We start from the raw sequence: 24,678 nt of genomic DNA, 5'->3' as shown, positions 1-24,678 counted from the left end.
TAATCCACAGCCCTATTGAGATGTAGAACACTTCCATTGTTCCAAAGGGTTCACTTGTTTCTGTTAACCCCAGGACATAATCTAAACACTTTTGTTTTCATTTGTTAGTAATCTGTATTGTTATTATTAATTCTTCTGCAGAATTCTCTCTTAACTGTGTAATCTCTTAAGACATTTAGCACATCAGATTATGTATGTGTTTCATCTGAGAGAGATTTCTCTCAGTGCCTCTGACGGGGTCCATCTGAAATGTCTCTTACTCATCATCCTCCAGGTTCCTTTCCCCTCTCTCCTGTGCTGGATTTCTTGTTTTCTTTATCCTCTGTCCCTCTGCCTCTAATTTTATTCTGTTTTTTGTGAAGTATGGCTTTCAGTAGCTTCTTCAGAAAAAGGGTGATGAGAAATACACCTTCAGTATATAACTTTTTTAACCTTACAGTTAAATTTTAGATGGGAGGAGAATTCAAGTTTAGATACCATTTTCCTTCAGAATAATTCCATTTTCTTCCAGCGTTTAGAGTTGCCCTCTGATTCCTCATCCTTCATGTGAGCTGTTTTATGTTTTCAAGCATGAAGATCTCTTTTTTCACCAGTGTCTGAACTTGTACAGTGTTGTGGATCTATCTTCATCCGTTGCTTTTAATGTTTGATCCTTTTATCCTGGAAATCATGTCTTTCATATATGGAAATTTTAGAAAAGTTTTTAATTTTGGATTTTAGTTTTAGAGCAGTTTTAGGTTTTATAAACTGAAATTGAAAGATATAGCGATTTTCCATCTGTTCTGTTTGTTGAGATTGTTTTTGCTCTGTTGTATTACCTTTGCTTCTTTGTTAAAAATCACTTGACTGTATTTATGAGAGGCTGTTCCTGGGCTTCCTGTTCTTTTCCTTTCTTCTGTTGGTTTATTCTTCGGCCGGTACCACACTGTCATGACTACCGTAGCTCTGTAGTATGCCCCGGAGTCAGGCGCCACACTGTCGTGACTACCGTAGCTCTTAGTATGCCCCGGAGTCAGGCGCCACACTGTCGTGACTACCGTAGCTCTGTAGTATGCCCCGGAGTCGGGCGCCACACTGTCGTGACTACCGTAGCTCTTAGTATGCCCCGGAGTCAGGCGCCACACTGTCGTGACTACCGTAGCTCTTAGTATGCCCCGGAGTCAGGCGCCACACTGTCGTGACTACCGTAGCTCTGTAGTATGCCCCGGAGTCGGGCGCCACACTGTCGTGACTACCGTAGCTCTGTAGTATGCCCCGGAGTCGGGCGCCACACTGTCGTGACTACCGTAGCTCTGTAGTATGCCCCGGAGTCAGGTGCCACACTGTCGTGACTACTGTAGCTCTGTAGTATGCCTCGGAGTCAGGCAGTGTCAGTCCCCCAGCTTTGTCGCTCTCCTTTAATACTGGGTTGACTGTTCTGGGCCTTTTGCCTTTCCATATAAACTTCCATCCAGTAACTTGCTGGGATTTTGATAGTGATTATGTTGAATCTGTGGATCAAGTTGGGAAGAACTGACATCTTGACATTATTGAGTCTTCTTATCCACGAACATGGAGTATTGCTCCATCTATTTAGTTCCTTAATTTCATTTATCAGAGTTCTGTACTATTCCTCATGTACATTTTATACACATTTTGCTAGAGTTATACCTAAGTGCTTAATTTTAGGGGGTGATAATGTAAATGGTATTGTGTTTTTACTTGCATTTCCTTGTTTTATTAGTAATATTGAACATCTTTTTTATGTTCATGTCACCCATTTGAAATGTCTTCTTCAGAAAAAATGTCCATTTTTCCATGTTGCATTTCCATATCCATTTACACAACACCTGAAGTGAAGAAAAGATTGGATGTTACTGCTTTATAGTAGAACAGTTGTAGAACAGGAATTGGATATTGCTGCTTTATAGTAGAGCAGTTGAACAGTTGTGTATAGCTACCCTGGTAGCTCATTTACGTACCCTTTGTGGTAGTTTGGTTACCATTGACATTTGGCTGTATTTGTTGAATTTATTTATACTATACTAGACAGTATCTTTTCTAAAAGTCTTCCATTCACCTCATTACTTTTTTTTTTCATTGAAACAGACTCTGAGGTTTAATAATAATTAAAGTAGACACATATTTAAAATAAATGTAACTTCCCTTTGTCCCTCCTTCCCTCTGATCCTTTTCTGTTTTCAACTTTGCAGATTGGCTAAAAGTTCTTCCATAACTCTTTTAACAGTGGAACTCTCAGAGTGCCTGAGTCCCTCCCTAACTTAGAAATGTGATACAGATCACGTTTCTGGTGATCTGTATCAGGAAATACAGAACACTAACCTAAATTGTTCTCATAGGATCATTCAGTTTGTTGGGTTTAAACCTACGCCATGTGTATGTATTGGCTCTTCCCTTTTTGTGACATTCCTTCATCCTTTCTTTTTGTGTTTAGGTGAACGGACAGTGTGCTGGTCACACAGCTATGCAAGCTGCTAGTCAGAATGGACATGTTGACATTTTGAAGTTACTTTTGAAGCAAAATGTGGATGTAGAAGCAGAGGTAATTAAGTTTTAAAAATATTTAAGTAAAAATTAATGTCCTAGAAATGGTCCTTCTGTATCATTGAGATGGATTCTTTTTCATGTTGAAATTTAATATTAACTCAAGGCTCTTCTGATTAAAAGGAAAAAAATTTGAGAAAAGACAACGTGAAGCATTTTGTGTTTTTCTGTGATCTCTTGATATTCTAGGCATAACCCTAAGTGAAGAAGGTTGAGTTTCCTTTTGCTTTCGTAGGACTCCTATGCTGTTGAGAGCTCAGCGGTATTTACCCATGACTCATACTGGGGAAATTGAGGAAAGAGGAATATAAATCACATGGGGCAAGATTTTCCCTGATCTATGACACACAGAGGGCTTTCCTTATTTTTTTGTTTTTTCACTAGGGAACCAGTAAATTAGAATTTGTTTAGTCTTACTGCTTCTTAACCTTAATATGGGTTTTAAAAGATTTTACAGTGTGTGTTTATCACACTATGTGTGTATATGTGCTTAATTTAATGTAGAACATGTTCTTATTAAAGGAGAAATTAATGATTCTTACTGGCATTGAAATTTCATTGGCTGGTGTGGGCAGAGGGCTTCCCTTGTTGCAGTTAACTATAACTACATCACTTAAAAATATATTAGAATTGTATTTGTTTTAGTCTAATGCAGAATTATTTAGGAATAAGCCAAATTCTATCAAATTCAAACTGGGCAAAATCTTGCAATTTTGTCCAAGTGACACTCCCATCTGAGGAAGCTATTTAATAAGGATTTCAATGTTAGAGGGCAAAATTTGTGAATCAGCCTGGTTTTACTAATTATAAAAATTTAAAGACATGTTTGAAAATAGAAGTCTTACATTCTTTTTGCCTTTTTCCCCCAGATATGTATATCTTGAGTTGCTGAATAGCTACTAAAGAACCAGTGGTATTTTAGGTCATCCTTGGTGTTAGCATTTTCTTTTGCCTAGAGCTTGAGTTTTACATTAGCATATTAGACATTTGTAAACTATACACTAGTTTTATTACTGTGATGTATTTCTAAATGAGATTATATAATTTGACTTTGCGTTTACAGAGTAACTTTAAGTCACATCTATCTTGGTTGTCAATTTAGGAGCCCAGTATGTGTTATAAGGATTTTTTTTTTTTGGTGATGCAAGAGAGACTTAGTATCATGTAATATTTTGTAAATATTACATTTTGAACATCCCATTTTTTAATGAATCCAGAAACTACAAACTAAAATATTACAACCCTTCTGACTTTTTTTTGGCCACGCCTTGCAGCATATTAAAAAGCAGACATATTACTTTGCCAACAAAGGTCCGTCTAGTCAAGGCTTTGACTGTGTGGATCACAATAAACTGTGGAAAATTCTGAAAGAGATGGGAATACCAGACCACCTGACATGCCTCTTGAGAAATCTGTATGCAGGTCAGGAAGCAACAGTTAGAACTGAACATGGAACAACAGACTGGTTCCAAGTAGGAAAAGGAGTACGTCAAGGCTGTACATTGTCACCCTGCTTATTTAACTTATATGCAGAGTACATCATGAGAAACACTGGACTGGAAGAAGCACAAGCTGGAATCAAGATTGCCAGGAGAAATGTCAATAACCTCAGATATGCAGATGACACCATCCTTATGGCAGAAAGTGAAGAGGAACTAAAAAGCCTCTTGATGAAGGTGAAAGTGGAGAGTGAAAAAGTTGGCTTAAAGCTCAACATTCAGAAAACGAAGATCATGGCATCTGGTCCCATCACTTCATGGGAAATAGATGGAGAAACAGTGGAAACAGTGTCAGACTTTATTTTTGGGCTCCAAAATCACTGCAGATGGTGACTGCAGCCATGAAATTAAAAGACACTTACTCCTTGGAAGGAAAGTTATGACCAACCTAGATAGCATATTGAAAAGCAGAGACATTACTTTGCCAACAAAGGTCCGTCTAGTCAAGGCTATGGTTTTTCCTGTGGTCATGTATAGATGTGAGAGTTGGACTGTGAAGAAGGCTGAGCACTGAAGAATTGATGCTTTTGAACTGTGGTGTTGGAGAAGACTCTTGAGAGTCCCTTGGACTGCAAGGAGATCCAACCAGTCCATTCTGAAGGAGATCAGCCCTGGGATTTCTTTGGAAGGACTGATGCTAAAGCTGAAAGTCCAGTACTTTGGCCATGTCATGCCAAGAGTTGACTCATTGGAAAAGACTCTGATGCTGGTAGGGATCGGGGGCAGGAGGAGAAGGGGATGACAGAGGATGAGATGGCTGGATGGCATCACTGACTCGATGGACGTGAGTCTGAGTGAACTCCGGGAGTTGGTGATGGACAGGGAGGCCTGGCGTGCTGCGATTCATGGGGTTGCAAAGAATCGGACACGACTGAGCGACTGAAATGAACTGAACTGAACTGAACTGAGTCAAGGCTATGGTTTTTCCAGTGGTCATGTATAGATGTGAGAGTTGGACTGTGAAGAAAGCTGAGCACTGAAGAATTGATGCTTTTGGACTGTGGTGCTGGAGAAGACTCTTGAGAGTCCCTTGGACTGCAAGGAGATCCAACCAGTCCATCCTAAAGGAGACCAGTCCTGGGTGTTCATTGGAAGGACTGATGCTGAAGCTGAAACTCCAGTACTTAGGCCACCTCATGCAAGAGTTGACTTGTTGGAAAAGACCCTGATGCTGGGAGGGATTGGGGGCAGGAGGAAAAGGGGACGACAAAGAATGAGATGGCTGGATGGCATCACTGACTTGATGGACGTGAGTTTGGGTAAACTCTCGGAGTTGGTGATGGACAGGGTGGCCTGGCGTGCTGCAATTCATGGGTTCGCAAAGAGTTGGACACGACTGAGCGACTGAACTGAACGGAACTGCAGCTTGCAGGGTCTTAGTTTCCGGAACAGGGATTGAAACTGGGCAATGGCAGTGAAAATGCTGAGTAATGACCACTAGACCACCAAGGAATTCCCCAGACTTTTCTGATTAAAGAAAATCAGCTGAGAGGCTTTAAAAATCAAAAAAATTTTTACCTGATTTTTTAAAAAAGCTATACTTTGTGATTCAGCATTACTAAACCTTACAAAGTGAGACTATCCATAAATCTGTGTTTCTAAAGACCTGCTCACATGAGAGGTTGTGTAGAGTAGGGCTGCGGCTAGGGGACTGGGAGTGAAGTTGGCACTATTTTTCAAGAATAGGGTTTTTTTTTTCTTTCTTAATTGAGCTCAAATAAGCAAAACAGTTAGTACTCTCCACGTAAGATTGGAGTTGGAGTGAGGCCAGTAGTTTGTAAATAACATCATTCAATTTGGAAACTCCATCTGTTACTAAACAGATATGTGTGGCCTTCTACCATACTGCCTCTTTTATTTCCATTCTGAGCATTTTCTGTTATAAAAACCATTGTAGGAAGATGTAATTTGTAGAGATAGTGTGAAAAAGGGGTAATTACACATCTGATTAAGTTAATAACACAGTTTCCCAGTGGGTAAAGGGAAAACTACATTTAAAAATTGGGTTGAAATATAAATCATTGCCTAAGACTAAAGCAAAAGTTCAGCAAAGTTTCATATTTCTAGAATGTAAGATTCAACATTGTAATAAATAGCAATATAATTTACTTAAAACAGTGATTCTTAATTGGAGGGCATTTCTGTCCCACAGGGGACATTTTGTGGGCACATTTTTGACTGTCCCAACTGTTTGGTGGGGAGCAAGGGACTGACAGGCGTGTAATGGATAGAAACTGAGGCTGCTACTAAACATCCTTGAATGTACAGGGCAGTTCCCACAGCAAAGAATTATCCAGTGCAAAATGTCAGCAATGCTGATTGGAAATCCTGGTTTAAAAGAGAGAGAAAATAGTTCGTTTTTCAAATGCACTTAAAATTGTGATTCATCGTTTATAAATTAATCAATCTGTTTGTAAATTTATTATTGGAAATTTAAAACATTTGTAAAAATAGAATAGTTTAATGAATCCTGTGTACTCATTATTCCACTTGAGTTATTTTTTCTGGCCAAGTCTGTCTTATCAGTACCCTCTTAACTCTCATTTCCTCCACTGAATTATTTTGAAGCAAATCCAGATATCATATTATTTCATCTGTAAATAGTTTTAGTATGTATCCTAGAAGATAAGTGCTCTTCTCTTAAAACCTTTATTATACCTTTAACACACCTAGACAATAATTTAACAATGATTTTTTAAAAATCCAGTTTTATTAAAAGCTTTCAAGTTAGCTGAAGAATAAAGAGAATAATATATTTTGTTCTCTGGGAATCTCATTGTGCATCCTTTAATTTTATTCTTCTGCATCAGGAAGTGAGCTCAGGATAGTATAGCTCACAGATTGCAATCTATAGCCCGAAGGCCAGGTCCAGCCCTTCATTTCTTTTTAAAAGTATTATTGGAACACAACACACTCATTCATTTATTTTATTGTGTATTCTGCTGTTGTGCTCCAGCTGCAAAACTGAGTGGTTGTGTAGTTGTGACAAGAGATCATGTAGCTTATAAAACTTATATTTACTTTCTGGCCCTTCACAGAAAAGTTTGCTGGCCCATAATATAGATGACTATTTCGGATTTTTTAGTTGATTTAAGCTGTTAGAAAGCTAAATTATTTGCTTTATATTATACCTTTCAAATATGTGATTAGGTTACATTTTTTCCCTATTTCTTTTTCTAAGGGAAAACTCAGAGCTATTTTGGAAAGTTGGTTGTCTCCATGTATGACCTACTGAATACAGTAGGGTTACATTCTGTTTATGTGTAGGTAAAGGCACCGAGGACTGTGGGATTTTAGGTATGTCGATTTGGGTGAGCTCATTTTTTCATCCTCCAGGGACTCAGTATTTTTTTTTTCCTACTGATGAATATAATGAGTAAAGGTGTGGAGGATTGAATGGAAACCCAATTTTAAGAAGTGAATTCTTTATAATAAGTTTTTCAAATATAGTACAAATATATACTGATGATATCAGCAAATTTTAAATGGTTTTATTGTTTAAGATTAATGAAAGCTCTTTTCAATGGAGAATATTAATAGGGAATACTACTAGACTTTTGTCAAAAAACCCAAGTTTGAATGGTATTGTTACTGTCTAAAATAATATTTGGGCAAAAAGTTTAATTGGTTTAACCTTCTGTTTCCTCATCTATGATAATAATTTGAAGGGGTGGAGAGTGAGTAAGGGAAACAATTAAGATACCACTTATAATATAGAACACAATGGAAATTTAAGGTTTCATTATTATCTGTGTTCTTATTAAACATTTCTCTCCAACTAGAGAAAGTTTGGAGAAGGAAATGGCAACCCAATCCAGTGTTCTTGCCTGGAGAATCCCATGGACAGAGGAGCCTGGTGTAGGCTACAGTCCATGGGGTTGCAAAGAGCCAGACAATGACTGACTGACTTCACTTTCACTTTTCTTTTCAGTGAAAGCTAGCAATTTCTCAAAAACAACAACAACAACAAAAACAACGAACAAATCACAGATGCTAATTCTATGTGATTCTGTTTATCTGGTTAATGAAAACAAAACTGTAGAAACATTGTATTTAACTGTAATCTGCAAAGGAACTGGCAAGTAGACTTTAAGACTACTCAATTCGAGGAAATTCTTTTTTGGAAAACAAATCAGGACTCAGAATAATAACCTCCAGAATGGCTCTAGGAATTAGCATACATGGTTCCTAGGGATCCATGTTAGTTCAGGTTGTGGCTAGAGGCTTTTCCACTTCCCTTTCCCTGCACACTCCCCTTACCCCAAAATACTGATAGTTAAAACCACGAAAAGATCTGATTTATTAATAGAAGACCCAGGAAACAGTCCTTAAGGTGCCTTTTGCAGGAAGGCAGAGTGCAATCTGAGATTGCCCAAACAAAAAAGGTCAGATTTTTAAAGGGGCCATATCATACTTTTATAGTCCTCTCTTATCAGCACCTTTATTTAGTTGCACAGGTTGGGTCTTAAAAATCGTCATTGATTCCTCTTTTTCCCCTGTACTCCTTATTTGGAATATCACTAAATCCCGTTGGCTCTGTGAAATTTATCCAGAATTCACGCAACTTTCATCCTTCCTGCTGCCACTGTGTTGTCTCCTCGAACTTCTCCCCAGATGTCTTCAGGGCCTTTCTCACTTCTCAGCTATTTACTCACACCTTCCCTGGGAGGGGTCATTGCTTGGCTGTCTTGTCTTTCTTCCCTGCTATCTTTTCTCCTTGGCATTTCCTCCTACCAAACATATACATTTTATTTACATATTTCATTTTTAATGTTCTCTTTACCCCACTAGAATGGCAACTGAGGACAGGAGTTTTGTCTTGCCTGTTGTTTTATCTCTGTGTCCATCACAGCACTGAGTTCATAGTGGGCACCTAGTCCATGATTACTGAATGAATGAAAGAACACAGCAGAATGTACCATATCCACATAGACTGTTTAGGTTTAAGTATGATCAGGATATCAGCGTCTTGATTAATTGAATCAGTTTTATAGAAAATAAGATGAGGTGCGATGTTACTTATGAAATTTGAGAATAATAAAGTAGTTGACATAATTTGCTAAAAATAAATTAGAAATTAGAGTTAAACTAATTTTGTGTGAGGCAGGGACAGTTTCATAAGAGAAGAGTTGCCTGAACTGAGTTTTAAAGAATGTGTGTTTTCAAGCCAATAACATAATGAACAAGAGCATTTGAAGTCTGAGAGCAGCACGTGAACATCTGGGCTCAAGTCAGTTGGTTAAGTTAGTTTTATGTGTGAGGGAAGATGGCAGCAGATGAGTCTGGAATGGTCCACAGAAGTAGGCTTCAAAGAGGTTTGTTCTTTATAGAGTTACATGAAATAATTTTAAAGATAAATTTTGTGTTTTATAAAGAAAATTCTGTTTTTTGTATGAAGAATAGATTGAAGTAAGAAGGCTGGATGAGCTATGGCAGTAGGTCAGGTGAATGAGAATGCAAGAAGGCCTGAATCACTTAGATGTAGAATTGGACAAGAGAGAACAGAGCCTAACTGAAGAGTGAAAGCCATCGAACTTGGTGCTTGCTTGAAGGGGTTCAGCAAAAGGAAGTAGATGAGCCTTGACTGATAGGTCCTGAATGTGCTGACTGTGGTTTTATCAGCCAGCAGAGGGGAGGGTGGAACAAGAGCAGGTTTTAGAGGTTGGGAGGAAACGAAGGGGGGGAAGAGGGTGGAAAGGACCAAGATCAGTGTTAGATTAAATTTGGGGCCCCTTTGCAAGTCTCTTTAGATCACCTTTTGGAAGTGAGCTGTTGTGCTGGGCCTCAACAACTTGTTTGGTGGCAGTATCAGAGACAGAATAAAGGTCTTGTTGTTTGAAGCCTTTTGAAATACTTAAGATAAGTTCGGAAGAAAGCAACAAAACCTGGAAGCTACAGTCTTTGTGGAAGTGAGGTTTTCTCATTTAGAATCAAAATCTGGAAATTAATTGTTTTCTAGTGCGTGTATGTATTTTCCAAAATCTTTACATTTTCCTTATGTATTTCCCTTTGACATATATATTTGGGTTTTAATTTTTTAGGTATTATTTTTTTTGAACATAAGCAAATTGTTGTTGGAACCTGCATTAAAGTGTTTTTGTAGCAGTTCTCTAACAGTCATTAATATATAGTACATTTCATAAATAGTTCCTATCTTTATTCAGTGAGTGTCAGTGGATGTTCTCATTTCTAATGGAAGGAGTACCACTAGATAGGCTTAAAAATTATAACAGAAAATGAATCTAGACTGGAAGTGAGGAAGATCTTAAATCTAAGATTATGAAATACTGAAATGTGTTACTAGAGAAGTTAACAATATACACACACAAACATAATTTTTTTTTTTTTAAGAAGCTTGTTTTTCCCTGGAATTTTAGATACAATACTGCTGAGAGGCACACGAGTTCAGTCCTTACTCTTTCCTGTAGTGGTTTGCTAGTTCCTTTTGGCTTAAGGTTGAGAAGTAACAAAGACTCCTAACCTTGTTCTGCTGGAATATTAGTAGAGGAGAATTTCTGAATTGTGGTTTCTTGGCCTTTTAAGAATGATTGTCAAGCCATTGTGGACTCCTGTTTGAGCAGTTTTACTTTTAGCATCTATTTGAGAAAATACGCAAAGACCAAAAACTTATTTTGAATTCAGCAACTGTCGTATTCATTTGTTTTAAATGTATTTAACCATGGTGATATTTATCTGCATTATCTTTGGAAACTAGTTCAGAAGCCCAAGTGCAATATGGATTTTCAAACCACTTGCCAAAACTATAGAGTCTCCCAGGGGCTATCATGGGTTGGAGAAAGTCTGAGAGTCTGCTTACTTGAGTGTTAATATTTGAGATGTGTATGGAATAAAGCAGTACCCTTATAATATCCTTTTCCATCTGCATCTAACAGTGAGACTCTTTTTGGTATGGACTATGTATATTATCTTTATGGTTCAGTACAAGCATTTTTTTTTTTTTTTTTTAGTACAAGCATATTTTAAAAAAAGCAGTCTCTTACATTTGAGAAACATTTAAGTAATTGGGTCCTTTTCTATCTTTCATCTTCTCAGAAATATGCTAACATTAGGTGAGGCATACCTACTGGATCCCTCTGAAATAGTTTTGGTGGTTTGGATGTATAGAATTATACTTGTTTGTGTTTCATTTTTATCTTTAGATGAAGTGCTTAATAATTTTTTTCTGTTCTTGAATATATAGAAAAGTGTATGCTCATCAGCTAGAGATAACCAGTGTTAACATGAGGATGTATTTCTCCCCCTTAAAGCTGGTTAAGATCATACTGTTTGGCATTCTTCCTTCTTTTTTTTTAATTACTCAACTGTTAGTATAATTTCTGTGTTATTAAGAAGTCTGTGTAAGATTTTTTTGATGAAAAAACTTCATATATAGTTGTGATCTAACATTTTTCTAATGTTGGCTTACCATCATGGCTGGTAATTTAGGAGTACTGAAGAATCAGACTACTTCTGATGTAACTGTTGGTCTAGTACATGTGTGCATGATATAATGATCCAGGTCATAATTTATCTTTGGAGCTAATCACTCGTCACATGAATTTCTAGTTATCTTGTTGGCTCCACTCTGTTTCCTTTTCTTACATTAATCTGGTTCTTGATGAATTATAGTAGCGTCACTTTTTTTTTTCTTTCTGCAACATTCACTGACTGAGACTTAATGCTGCTGTTTAGGATAAAGATGGCGATAGAGCAGTTCACCATGCCGCTTTTGGAGATGAAGGAGCTGTTATAGAAGTGCTGCACCGGGGCAGTGCTGATCTGAACGCTAGAAACAAGCGCAGGCAGACACCGCTTCATATTGCTGTCAATAAAGGTCACCTTCAGGTGGTGAAGACGTTACTGGACTTTGGCTGTCATCCCAGTCTTCAGGTAAAACCATTAAAGAATTATATTTGTGCAGGTATTTCCAGGATTCTTTTAAATGGCCATACTAGTTTGTGTGGCAAGCATTCCTTTGTTATCAGTCCTTTCTGTATGATCAGTCATAGTGAATGATTCCAAAGGTATGCTGCTGCTGCTAAGTCACTTCAGTCGTGTCTGACTCTGTGCGACCCCGTAGATGGCAGCCCACCAGGCTCCCCCGTCCCTGGGATTCTCCAGGCAAGAACACTGGAGTGGGTTGCCATTTACTTCTCCAATGCATGAAGGTGAAAAGTGAAAGTGAAGTCGCTCAGTCGTGTCCGACTTTTAGCGATCCCATGGACTGCAGCCTATTAGGCTCCTCTGCCCATGGGATTTTCCAGGCAAGAGTACTGGAGTGGGGTGCCATAGCATGCCATAAAATTGGCAGCTATTCCTTCTTAGAAAAGCCTTTGTTAAAGTGTCAGTAAATTGATTTTGTATGGGGGGAGTTGGTGATGGGGACTTGTAAAAATATCAGCTAGGAGTTGATTTAACTTTATTGATCATGACAGTGAGCTTCTGCAATTCGTAATAGTTACTTCAGAGGAGTCTAAATTATTTTAATTGTAGCTTAGTTTATGTTAGATTGTTGGTCTAGTCCTTGATCTAGTCTTGGAAGATTTTCTGATTTAGAAAATATATATGGAGTTTTAGGATTGATTTTATAGTAGGTATGGAATTTTAGGGTGTAACTGTTAATGGTAGGAGTGTGGTATAGCAGCCCATTGTAAGCTAATGAGTTGGGTGGGGGTTAGCTTTTCTATCTCATTAAAATTTTAATTGTATTTGAGGATACGTCCTTGCTTTATTTTTTATTTTCTTTGGAAAACTGTAGCATGTTTATTGTATTGTCCATCTAGATTGACTAGAGATTTCTTTACTATAGTGAGGCTAGTATTTCTTGCCTGCATTTTGAAATTTAACACACAGCATGTTTTATTACTGGTTGTTGGATATGGCTTCTGTTTTTCTTTGCTTAGTAGATCATTATAAGAATTAACTTTACATATAATAATTGAAGAAGAGCTAATGACATCTCTTAAAACTTTGAAAAAATAAAGGATTCTGAAGGCGATACTCCTCTTCATGATGCAATAAGTAAGAAACGTGATGACATCCTGGCAGTTCTTCTAGAAGCTGGAGCAGATGTTACCATCACGAACAACAATGGGTTTAATGCTCTACATCATGCTGCACTGAGAGGAAACCCCAGGTAAAGATGTCACCTTTTACTGTTTCCTATGCAATTTAAAAATAGTTTTCTGTTGCGGGCTCTCTTTTTCTGATGCTTATAAGGAAGTGATTTTGGCTTATTTTAATATTTTAAATCGTTTTAAAATCTGAGGAAATTATGTCTTCATTAAAATAGATTAGTTTTATATGTTTTTTTTTGTTAAACTAATACAAGTATCATGAAATGACTATTTAAAATATGTTAAATATGGGTATAAAATATCAGGAAGACTTGCTTGTATTCTAAAGGTTTAATTAAAATGCATTCCACCTGGAGATTTATGTGTCTTCAAGATCATTCTCAGGCATCCTCTTACCAAAACCTCATGTTATCTGTTTTTTTTTTTTTCTTTATTCCAAATTGTCTATTTGCATGGTAATTATTTTTTTTAAACTTTTGACTAAAACACTTTTAAGTTACCTAATTTTTTATTGATAATATAATTAACTATAAACTTCTAGTACAGATGTCTTCTAACCATTGTTAGGGTAATAGGTAGTCTACTGAAAAAAGTGCTTGTTGGTGAAGTTTGAGAAAGACTTTTGGGAAGTCATAAAATTCATAAAGGATCTGCAGAGTCTCACAGAAAAGAAAAATGCTTAGCTTTGCTTAACGTAGAACTTTCTGTAAATGAATTTTTTGGAACAATTTTACCTTGAGAAGCATTTTGGAAAATTCTGGAGAATTCCCCTGGGATCTAATGGTTAGTACTCTGTGCTCTAACTGCTAAGGGCCTGGGTTCAGCTTCTGGTTGGGGAACTACCTCGTGGCGAGGCCCCCAAATAATAATTATAATAATAGTAATAATAATAATAAATAAACTTTAAAAAAAGAAAATCCTTCATTAGGTGTCTTGTGTTTATAGTTGAATCAAGCTACGTGTGTTGACTGAGGAAGACGTTTACTTGGAAGTTTATTTTGATAATTTAAAAATTTTAAATTAAAAAATTTGAGATGTAATTGACATATGATACTATATTAATGTCCCTTGTGGCTCAGCTAGTAAAGAATGCACCTGCAATGTGGGAGACCTGGGTTCGATCCCTAGGTTGGGAAGATCCCCTGGAGAAGGTAACGGCTACCCACTCCAGTACTCTGGCCTAGAGGATTCCATGGACTGTGTAGTCCATGGGGTCGCAAAGAGTTGGACAAGACTAAGTGACCTTCATTCACTTCACTTTATTATATTAATATCATGTGTTAAAAATAGTGATTTGATATTTGTATATATTGTGAAGTGATTGCCACAATATGTCTAGTTAACATCCATCACCATGCATAGTTCCGAATTTTTTTCTTATGATAAGAAGTTTTAAGATTAGCTCAGCAGCTTTCAGATATACAATTCAATATTATTAACTGTAGACACCATGATTTCTTATTCTTTGGTTCCCTATTGCATTTTTACATCATGTTTCCTTTTACAATAATTTTTTGCTGTTTTTTTTTTAGCTTCTTAAGATCACCACTAGAGGGTGAGCACAGAGAACAAAAGGAGTTTATTCAAGTTGACTATTGGTACTGTAACAATAGGTATATAATCTAGGATGAAATAAATGGCCATATTTTAGGTTATGTCTTGATTTGTTTTTTTCAAATTACAATATTTGAACACTTCAGATATTTAATGTTGACACTGTAAAGGAGAGAAAATAGTATTATCTGTTCCCTGCCTTTTAAATAAAAGGTGGTGATGACAGATTTACCACATGCAAGTAGTTAACATGCATTATCTCATTTAATCCCTTGAACAGCTTTTTGAAGCAGGAAGCAGGTGTTAATATCCTAATTTTATAGATGAAGAATATGAGGCTTATAAAGAAATGAAGTTTTTCAATACTTGTATTCAAGATCATGCAGCTGCCTAGTGGAACAGCTGGTACTTGAGCATGGTCTATTTGACTTTAGAATCATTTGATCTTAGCTGCCTTATATTATTTCCTCTGTATTTTGGGCTGTGAGGTAAGGCTGGAACACATGGACAGTGAATGATTTAACCAAGGGTATACCAGTACATCAAGCTGACTTGTGTGTTATGAGCCTGTCTTTTAAGTTTATAGCCCACTAATTAAAATCTCTCTGCCCACCTTGACCTTCAGCTATACTGTACTACTCTCTCTCCCTAAAAGTTTCTGCTCTTTTCCTTCACTGATTAAGCACTTTCTTTCTTTAAGATCCCCTTAACCGACTTTCTCCCTGAAGTCTTAGATTTCATCTTTGAAATTATTTTCTGTTTGCTCTATACTTCCTTGTTCTGTGTTCTTGTTTTCTGCAGTTATCTTCTTTGTGCTGTCCCTTAGTATGTGCATTTTTATGTTTCTTTCTGTTAAAATTTTGGGCACAAATATTTGTGTGTCTCCCATAATGCCTTGACTATAGGTGAGGACTCAATACATGTTAGTCTTCATTTGACAAGACAGTGTTAGATATCACAAGAGTATATAATCAATTAAAATAAAAATTCTGTAGAGAAATTGTCAGGAGTTCATACAGAGCAAGTATTTCAAGTTAGAATTGGCAAAAAGATTTTCTTGGGGGAATTTAATTTAGGTTATATAATATTTTTAAGTTGTAAAGTTTAAGGTAGATTAAAAACTAAAGTGTTTAGTAGGAGATGAGTAACTTTTAAATATTTTGAATTGTTTAACTTTATTGAGCACATTGAGAGCAGGCTAGTATATTTAATAATGTTAAACCAAGGAGGGGGAAAAAATACTACTTCTGTTTCTTTAATTCCTGAGAACTCCTCCAACCAGATAATTGGTGTCAGGTGACATAAAAAAAGAGAAAAAAATAAACACAACAAAGTGGTGCTTTAGTTAAAGGTATATGACTTTTAATTCCTATTTGCTCAAGACATTTTATGCAGTTGTGACTGTAGATTGCCAGATAAAGGATGATTTTAATTGAACATGAAAGAGTATGAGAAGATGACACAAGTTATTTATTTGTTGTAATTGTAAGCTGGGTTATGTTGAGTTTTTTTTTATATCAGATTTCTTATTCTTAAAATTTTTGACTTTTCTTTCCTGGTACTAACCAGTGATGTCGTAAGACAAAAGAAACCACTGAAACTCAGAATTAAGAGAAAAAAGGTCTTCTCATTTTACAACTGAGGAAACAGGTTTGGAGAGTTGAAATATCTATATAAGTAAAAGGTAGCAATGCTTAGTATTTTGTTCCTTTTTTGAGGATTAAAGTCTTTTGGTTCAGTATCAGAAGAATTACATACTTACTATTTAAGTCTGTCTGCCAAATGCTGTGCAGTGTCATTGTCTCCTTTTCCACCTTACCTATCAATGTTCTGATAAATAGCAGTCAATTAATTGCTAATCATATGAAAGGTAGTGACTCAGCATTTCTGGAGTTTTGTTTTATATAATGTTATGAAGTGAAGTGAACGTCACTCACTTGTGTTCCACTCTTTGTGACCCCATGGACTATCCATGGACTATTCCATGGACTGGAATTCTCCAGGCCAGAATACTGGAGTGGGTAGCTTTTCCCTTCTCCAGGGGATCTTCCCAACCCAGTCAAACCCAAGTCTCCCTCGTTGTAGGCAGATTCTTTACCAGCTGAGCCACCAGGGAAACCCATATAATGTTACGCCTTTCTTTAATTTAAAATAGTGCATGTCCACACTGTGGCATTCCTGTTAGGGTTTCAGGTGACCTTCTCAGATATTTTCTTCCTTTGAAGTTTTGGTTTTTTTAAAACTTTGTGGCACAGTCTGCATTTCAATATCATTTCATTTCTGAAGGACAAGAAATTTAATACAGAGACCATAAATGAATAAAATAATTTTATTTGAAAGCCTTATATCATTCACACAGTTTTTCACCAAACTGTTTATTAACATCATATACTATTATAGCTCTTTCAAGTAGAATTAACAGTTACAAATTATTTGATTTAAACCATAATCTGAATAAGTAAGTTGAAATCAGTTGACATGTGATTAATAATGATAAATGAAAACGCTGGCTGTCCTGTAGTAATCAATGCATAGCTACAGCTGGTTGAAGGGGACCAAATCCATTGAAGAGGCGATTTGGTTCCATTTTACCAGCTCTAGCAAAGCATTGCCGTGCTGCTAGCTGGGGACCTAAAACAGCTGAAATTTTTTTATTTGTAAAATTATGATTATGGTCCTTCCTCAAATGTTAAGAGAATCTCGTATCAGTGTTTCAGCCATGGATTGTAAAACTTTATTTTCTGAAGGCACTTTGCGTGTTTCCCACTCCAGTCGTGCAGAAGTCTTTACCCTTTAGCGCGTTGGTAGTGCATTAAGGAGTTATCAACGTACATCTTTATTTTTAACACCTTTGCTGAATTCTTAAATATAGACAGTGACCTATTCCAAAACCAGCACCATTTAAAAAGAGCATATAGACCTTGATGTGTATCAGAGTAATGTTTTCTGTTTATCTTTGAGCAGTAAACCAAATAAGCAGGTGAAATAGGTTAGGGAAAAATACTGCTAGTCAGTCACACTTTCCTACCGCCACTTCTTTTTTTAGCATAATACTTAAGGACTAACAAACAGCAAGTTGCTGACGGCGGGGGGGAGGGATGAATGGCCTTAAGAAAAGTACCTCTGGTACCCTTTGGTTTATAAATAGATCACACGTGTATTCAGTGTATTGCTTAGACTTGTGTTGAAGGAACTGCCATGCATGATAGCTTATTTTTCTTTCTTTTTGCTTATGTAGTGTCCCTAACCATAGGTTAATAATTGAACTCTTTTAAAGGTCTAGTTCCTTGACTGAATTCTCTGTCATTTCGGGTACAGATTGCCTGGTTACTTCTCATTATCTGCTTAATAATACATTGTGGTTAGCAATAATCATGAATTTGAGTATGGAAATTATCATTAAAACTCAGTACAGCAAGTTTTTGTTAAAAGGGAATTGCAATATTGAGAAGGGATGTCTTCTGAAAATACCTTTTTAAAACTTTTAAAATAACTTTTTAATAACTTTTAAAAACTTTGAACAGTTATAGTTTGCCTGTAAGGTAAGTGCTCTCACTGAAATATAAACAGTAAAGAAATAGTTACGTGTTTTGAACCAAACTGGGAGAAGGTCAACACTAATTCAGGCAATATTCAAACACTTCTCGTATTAAGTATATCCCGCATCTGTTGGCTGAAGGGTATCATGCTGCTGGTGAAATTAATGTAACTACAATTATTTCCATCATTTATTCTAATAGAAAAGAAACAGGTGTTAAATTGCCTGGACTTAAGTGCTGAAGATAGCAATAAAACTGACTTCTATTTTTACTAGTTCTATGGGAGCTGTTTAGCAGATCCAGTTGCTCAAGTGTGCTTTGGATGGCAGTTCAGTTTCATATACTGGCCATATCGGGGCAAGAGAGGCCGGGGGAAAAAAAATAGTACAGCATTTGATAATGTCAGCATCTGTTATCCCTGTCAGAGAGACAGTTGAAATGTTTGAGTTACAACAGTGTCAGCAGATGCCCAGAGTTTAATATGTACTCAGTTAAAAATGAACAGCTGATCTAAGTGATAGATGTGACATTTTAGAGTGATTGAAAATACTCTTAGATATGTTAAGTTTAACTTGCAAGCACTAGGATCAGTGTATAATTATACTTTTTCAAATGAATAATAGATACTGTCATTTTCTAAGGTTTGTAAGCTCTTAATATTGTAGCAACAAGATTCTTAGTTGCTGGAATGTTTTAAAATAATTATTAAAAACTTTTATACCCATAGAATGGTGAATATAATTGCTTATTATAAAGCATAGATCTAGTAATACCCTTTGAGTAGTTTCATAGAGGAACCTCTATTTTTGAGGTGTATATTGTCAGTTTTTAATGTTTAGGGCGTGTGTAGTTAAACTTAATGAATGGAATATGAAGCTTTGCCATCCTTTTTGTGGATAATCAGGATGAAGGTCTATTCTTGAGTGAGTTAAGCTTTGAACTGATTTTTTTTTCTTTGAAAATGTAAAATTTTAAAATTAATGAACTTTTGTAATTTACAATAAATATTCTATAACTTCTATGCTTGTATGTAAGTCATTCTCTCCTTTTTAATCTGATTAAATGAAAATCACCTTTTGACAATTATCTAGTTGTCTTATTAAACAAAATTAACAATTCATGGATAACCTTATGGCCATTTCTACTCAACTGTGACAAAAAATTTAGACATGTGATGACATATGTCTGAATACTCTAATCAAAAGAAATGATTAGAATATATGAATATTAATATTTATTTTCTAAATCTATTATAGTAGCTTAAAATAGTTACTAATAAATTGTTGCTAAGAGCTTTATCATTTATAATATTTATCAATATAAGTATATATTGTACAAAATAAATTTTACATAAAATACAAAATGTATTTTAATATCTCTAGCATACTATAAATGGTAGGCTATCATGTTTATAAAAAATTGAATTGTATTTGCCTAGTACCAATAAAAGATGGTTATTCTTTCTGGATACATTGGTTTCATGATTGTAGTGTTTCATTTTATGTGCCCTCTTTGGAGAAAGCAAATTCAAGGATAGTATAGGTAATAAATTAATTTATTTTAATATTTGGCAGTCTGTGACCAGTGTGCCCTATTGATTTATACCTATTTCCCAGAATTTTATCATTTTTCTTGAATAAAGTGTATGTCTTGATTTAAACTAAGTACTTACATAGCATTGAAAGTGGAAACTGGATTAGGGAGAAGGACAGGGACCACTTTTTTTTCTTTGAGAGTAGAATTTTACTTGAAAGATAGTCTTTTAAAATTATAACTATGTCTGTAGCTTTGAGAAAGAAAACTTAAAACACCAAAACTTGCTTCAGGAATTCTTACAATATTGTTAAATTATAATTACATTGTTAATTATACTTATTCTTCATATCAAAATATGAAGAATAGCTGTTGAAATGCAAATGAAGTCAGCTTTTGTTAAATGTCAGCCCTACTAATGATACATTTAAATTAAAATTAAATTGTGGAGACAGAAAATGGGTCATGTGTATCATTTTTTTGTACTAGTATCACTGTTTTCTCTTTTGTATTCAAATTTTAATCATGTGAGTACTTAATTTAAAAATGTAGAATGTCGTATGCTTTAAACTTAAAGGATTTAAAAGGAATTCCATGTTAATTTTAAATCTACTTCAGAAGAACTTTTTTCCTCATGAAATATAAATCAGCAACATTTAGTTTCCATCTGAAAGAAATAGGTACATTTTCTGGTGTTAGTATTGCCAAAGGTCATCTCTTTGATAGGTTAATTTAACATACGAAGGTCATTCACATAGCTGCAGTCTAGTTTCCTCTTGGTGGTTTATTGCCTACCAAAAATACATACTTCTTTACATTCCATAGCATTGTATGTTCATATGGGTACATAAAGAAGTATGTACTCTGAGTAGGTATTACTAACTTGTTAGCTGTAAAAACATGAAATGTTTTATTTTCCCATTTTTTAGTAAAACTTTCAGCTTACTGATGGAGAGCAGTGGTAGATTGTTTGCAGAGAATATCAAAGACTAAACTTTATAACATTTACCTGAGGCATGGCATTAGTGCTGTTTATGGTTCCTTGTTCTTGGTGGACATACACTTCTAAACATTGACCAGTTATCTGTTGAACTTTGTCTTGGTTTGGTTCTTTTTGAGAGAGATCCATTGAATCAGTGGGGATTTACAGAGTGTATTTCAGAAATTGGTAAGATCAGCCTAGTGTTTCTTCATAGTCTTCAGAGCAAATTTCTTCTTATTTTGTAGTTTGCTTCTAGAACCTACAAGTAGACAATAATTAATTTGGTGCATGTACTTTTTACCAGCAAGATATCTTATTAAAGACTTAATAATTAACCAATTAGTACTACTTCTGATGTTGATTCTAAAGTTGAAAAAACAGAAAAACTGGATCTTTTTAGAGTATGAATGAACTGAATTTTTTTTAATGATAATTTTTTTTGTTAGTTTTGTTTTTAAGGTCACAGATAAGAACTCATGATCATTTGAAAACCTCTGTGTTGTTCCTTTGTTATTAGTTACTTACCTGAGTTTTGCAGTTTGGTGATCCTGTCTGGGTTAAATATAAATTTAGATAAAAGAATTAATATCTAATTTTGGTGAGTTGAGTGGTTCTGATACTTTGATTTTTTTTTTTTTTGTCAATATGAAGGATAAGTACCAGAACAATCAAGTTTTCCAAAGTCACACTTAAAAGAACTGGAAGGTATTGGCTAGTGAGCAGTTGTGTTTTAACTTGATCGTTTAGCATGAAAACAAATTATAGTTGGTGAGTTGCCTTTTATTATTGTGGCATTAAGAAGTTAATTTATAAGAAGACCATAAGAAAATTTCAGATCTGAGAGAGGAGGGGGTGTAAAAGACACGGAAAGTAGAATTCCTGCAGCCCGTTGTAAGAAGTGAGTGTAGCTCACAGAGAGCAGAGGACCACGTAGCGGGAGATGGCCCAGTACTACAGCAGTTTCAGCAACGCAGCATTTGAATTTCACCATCCGTATTCTGGTTTAATTTTGTGCCCAGCTATCAGAGGAAGCATTAAAAAGCATTTTGTGATCTCCAAGTTTCTTTGTTGACTAAACCTTGAAAGAGTTAATAGTTTTTAAAAGATAGTATGCTCTGAAGGCAGGTGGCCATTTCCTAGGGATACAGAATCACCACTTAATCTGAAACAGTAAAGACTGACTCTTTAATAATGTAAAAGACAGGAATGGACTTGTACAGGTTTGACATTGGATCATCTGTCATGATATTTGAACAGCATTCCTTTTTACACTGCATAAGGTCTCTGCTTGAACTGTGAAATGGCTTTGCCCAGGTAGAATTTAACAATAAAAGCATGTATTGAGTCGATAATAGGTAAGCATGCAGAAAACCATAAGCCTTCATTAAAGTACTGTCCTGTGGTGCTGTGTTACCTGTGAGCTTAGTGTCATGAGCAGGGAGAGAGAGAATGACCCAGAGAGTCACGCCAGCAGCAGCCATCTCATCTTGATCGGCTCTTCACTCTATTTGCTGAATCAGCGCTTCTTTTCATGAGCCGGGGGAAGTAAAGGGGAAGTGTCAGTGAACACAGGACCCCACCTTTTAAGATAAATTTGAAAAACAAGTGAACAAACAAAGTATATCAGCCATCTTTTCCCTCTCCCTTTCCTTATGCTTAAGGGAAAAAAAAAAAAAACATTTCAATAAAATTGAGTCAGCATTGGCCATTTGATTTGGAATGTCCTGTTACTGGTGTTGAATGGATATGAGTACCTTGTCTCTGGTGTATAGAAAGTGAAGCACCGGGGAAAGGTTGCTTCAACGGCCAAGAAAATGCACCTCACTAATTGCTCAGATGGAATGCTTCAGAAATGGGGAAAAAGTTGTAGAGGAGGTTACTTTTACAAACTAAAAAAGACACACACACACACACACAAACCCAGCAAAAACCAAAACACACCTCACTCCCCCCCACCAAATAACTGTAAACATTCACCCTGTTTCCTTTGCCCACCAGAGGACATTGGGGTCTTCTGACTTCTCAGGAAATAATTCTGCATCTTTCTTGCTGTGGAATTTTTGTTTGTTTGTTTTTAGTTGCCAGGATTAGATGGTAGATCTGTATTGACGCTACCTTGTCAAATCCAGAGGTCAAGTCTGCAAGCAAGGTCGGGACTTCCACATGGTCACTACAGAGGTTAACTTATATTCTTCCCTCAGTGGCCACAGGCTGAACTGTTCAGCTTTATAGGCAGCTAAGCATTTGAAACATGCACTCCCAGGCAAACAGGCTCTCTTGTGCCTCTCTCTTCCCTGACCATATTTAGTCAACCATAGCAAAAAATAGTCTCTCAGCTGTCGATTGTCGATCCAAAAGCTGAGGAAGCCTCTATCTTGCTTTCTGCCTATTGATTGTTCATCCTGCGGTCCAAACACTGCCTTGCCATTTGTCCTGCATTTTTTTTTTTTTTCAAAGCACTGCCAAATAAAGCGGTCTCTCATGTTTCCACTTACACATCCCAGATTTATACTGAGCTTGCGCTGAGGCTAGGAAAGCCTGATGCGGCTGCCACTATACTTAGAAGCACTGCAGCGAAAAAAGGAAAGAGAAAAAATATTACCCTGGCTAGTAGCAAGACAGGCTTTGGACAGATATGGAACAAGTAAAGTCGCTGTGCTGCCAAAATATATTTCATAACCTGTTTTTTTAAATCAGTAAACAAAAAAATCAGGATAATGATATTTTACATAGCTCAAGGCCTGAAGGGATTTTGTAGTGTTACCTTTAGAGCTCGTTGTTGCTATACATTCTTTTTAAATTTAATAAATAATAATTGAATGGAAAAATATGTAGAAAGAGTAAGTAGAACCAATATATTGAAGGTGAAGAGATCACTCAGGAGGAAAGGAGGAATGTGTAAATGAAATCTTGGAAGTGCTACTTAAAACTTTTAAATTAAAAAAAAACTTTTAATTCAGTGTCACTTTTAATAAATTTTTTAGTAGTGCTTAGGTGAGAAACAGGGTCTGGAATGCTTTTTAGTAATTGTGTTACTTTTCTATTGAAACTTTGTAGTTATATAACTGTTATAATGCATTAATTAAATTCTACTTTATTTTCAAATGTGAAGTGGTTTTTTCCTCCTTTCTACATTGCTGTTCCACTTTACTTTTCTGAGATAGCATTTAGGCATGATCATTTCACACTTTATTACAGACTCAAAATAGTCACTAACCTTTCTGTAATTTCTTGTTGCTCTTCAGTCACAAAGTCCCTGACCCAGGGATCGAACCCGTGTCTCCTGTATTGCAGCTGAATTCTTTACTGCTGAGCCACCAGGAAAGCCCTTCTGTAACTTTGTCACATAACACATGTTATAGGGGAAAAATACTTTTGTTCTAAACTTTAATAGCATATCACCATAAATTTTAATGTTGAGGTTTGTTTTTTAACCAAGGAGAAAAAAAAATTTAACATCAAATTCCGCAAACCTATGGCGGTACAATTTAAGATCTAACAAACCTAAGAATGCCTAGGAAAAACCAACTATACCTTGTTCTTAATTCATATATAGTCTCTTAAGTATTGATTCAGTTCAGTTCAGTTGTTCAGTCATGTGTGACTCTGCGACCCCATGGACTGCAACACGCCAGGCTTCCCTGTCCATCACCAACTCCCGGAGTTTATTCAAACTTATGTCCACTGAGTCGGTGGTGCCATCCAACCATCTCATCCTCTGTCGTCCCCTTCTCCTGCCTTCAATCTTTCTCACATCAGGGTCTTTTCCAATGAGTCAGTTCTTTGCAGAAGGTATCCAAAGTATTGGAGTTTCAGCTTGAGCATCAGTCCTTCCAGTGAATATTCAGGACTGATTTCCTTTAGGATGGACTGGTTGGATCTCCTTGCAGTCCAGGGGTCTCTCAAGAGTCTTCTCCAACACCACAGTTCAGAAGCATCAATTCTTCAGC

The 24,678-nt window shown here is 36.1% G+C and overlaps 1 protein-coding gene and 1 long non-coding RNA gene across 6 annotated transcripts in view; one reads left to right on the top strand and one right to left on the bottom strand.

The window, feature by feature from the left end:
• The window catches only part of MIB1 (MIB E3 ubiquitin protein ligase 1), a 96,683-nt gene that overhangs the window by 41,234 nt on the left and 30,771 nt on the right, over nt 1-24,678 (top strand). Inside the window, exons 10-12 of the mRNA XM_086372995.1 lie at nt 2,435-2,542; nt 11,736-11,933; nt 13,028-13,179. Coding sequence (XP_086229121.1) covers nt 2,435-2,542; nt 11,736-11,933; nt 13,028-13,179 — 458 coding nt within the window. The remainder of the gene's footprint in view (nt 1-2,434; nt 2,543-11,735; nt 11,934-13,027; nt 13,180-24,678) is intronic.
• On the bottom strand, nt 16,799-22,930 carry LOC147346048 (uncharacterized). 5 transcript variants are annotated; one of them, XR_015153862.1, is made up of 4 exons: nt 22,706-22,930; nt 22,143-22,308; nt 20,756-20,987; nt 16,799-16,954 (listed from the first exon to the last, which is right to left on the bottom strand). It is a non-coding gene; the product is annotated as an uncharacterized LOC147346048 (long non-coding RNA). The 5 variants fall into 5 exon arrangements; XR_015153859.1 differs by having other exon boundaries at nt 22,844-22,930; XR_015153860.1 differs by lacking the exon at nt 16,799-16,954 and having other exon boundaries at nt 16,988-20,987.

The sequence above is a fragment of the Bos grunniens genome, chromosome 24 (genome assembly GCF_055505025.1).
Source record: "Bos grunniens cultivar Pamir isolate PY7600 chromosome 24, Bosgru_T2T1.0, whole genome shotgun sequence".
Taxonomy (NCBI): Eukaryota; Metazoa; Chordata; class Mammalia; order Artiodactyla; family Bovidae; genus Bos; species Bos grunniens.
The sequence above is the reverse complement of the archived record's forward strand: the minus strand, read 5'-3'. Positions and strand labels throughout refer to the sequence as shown.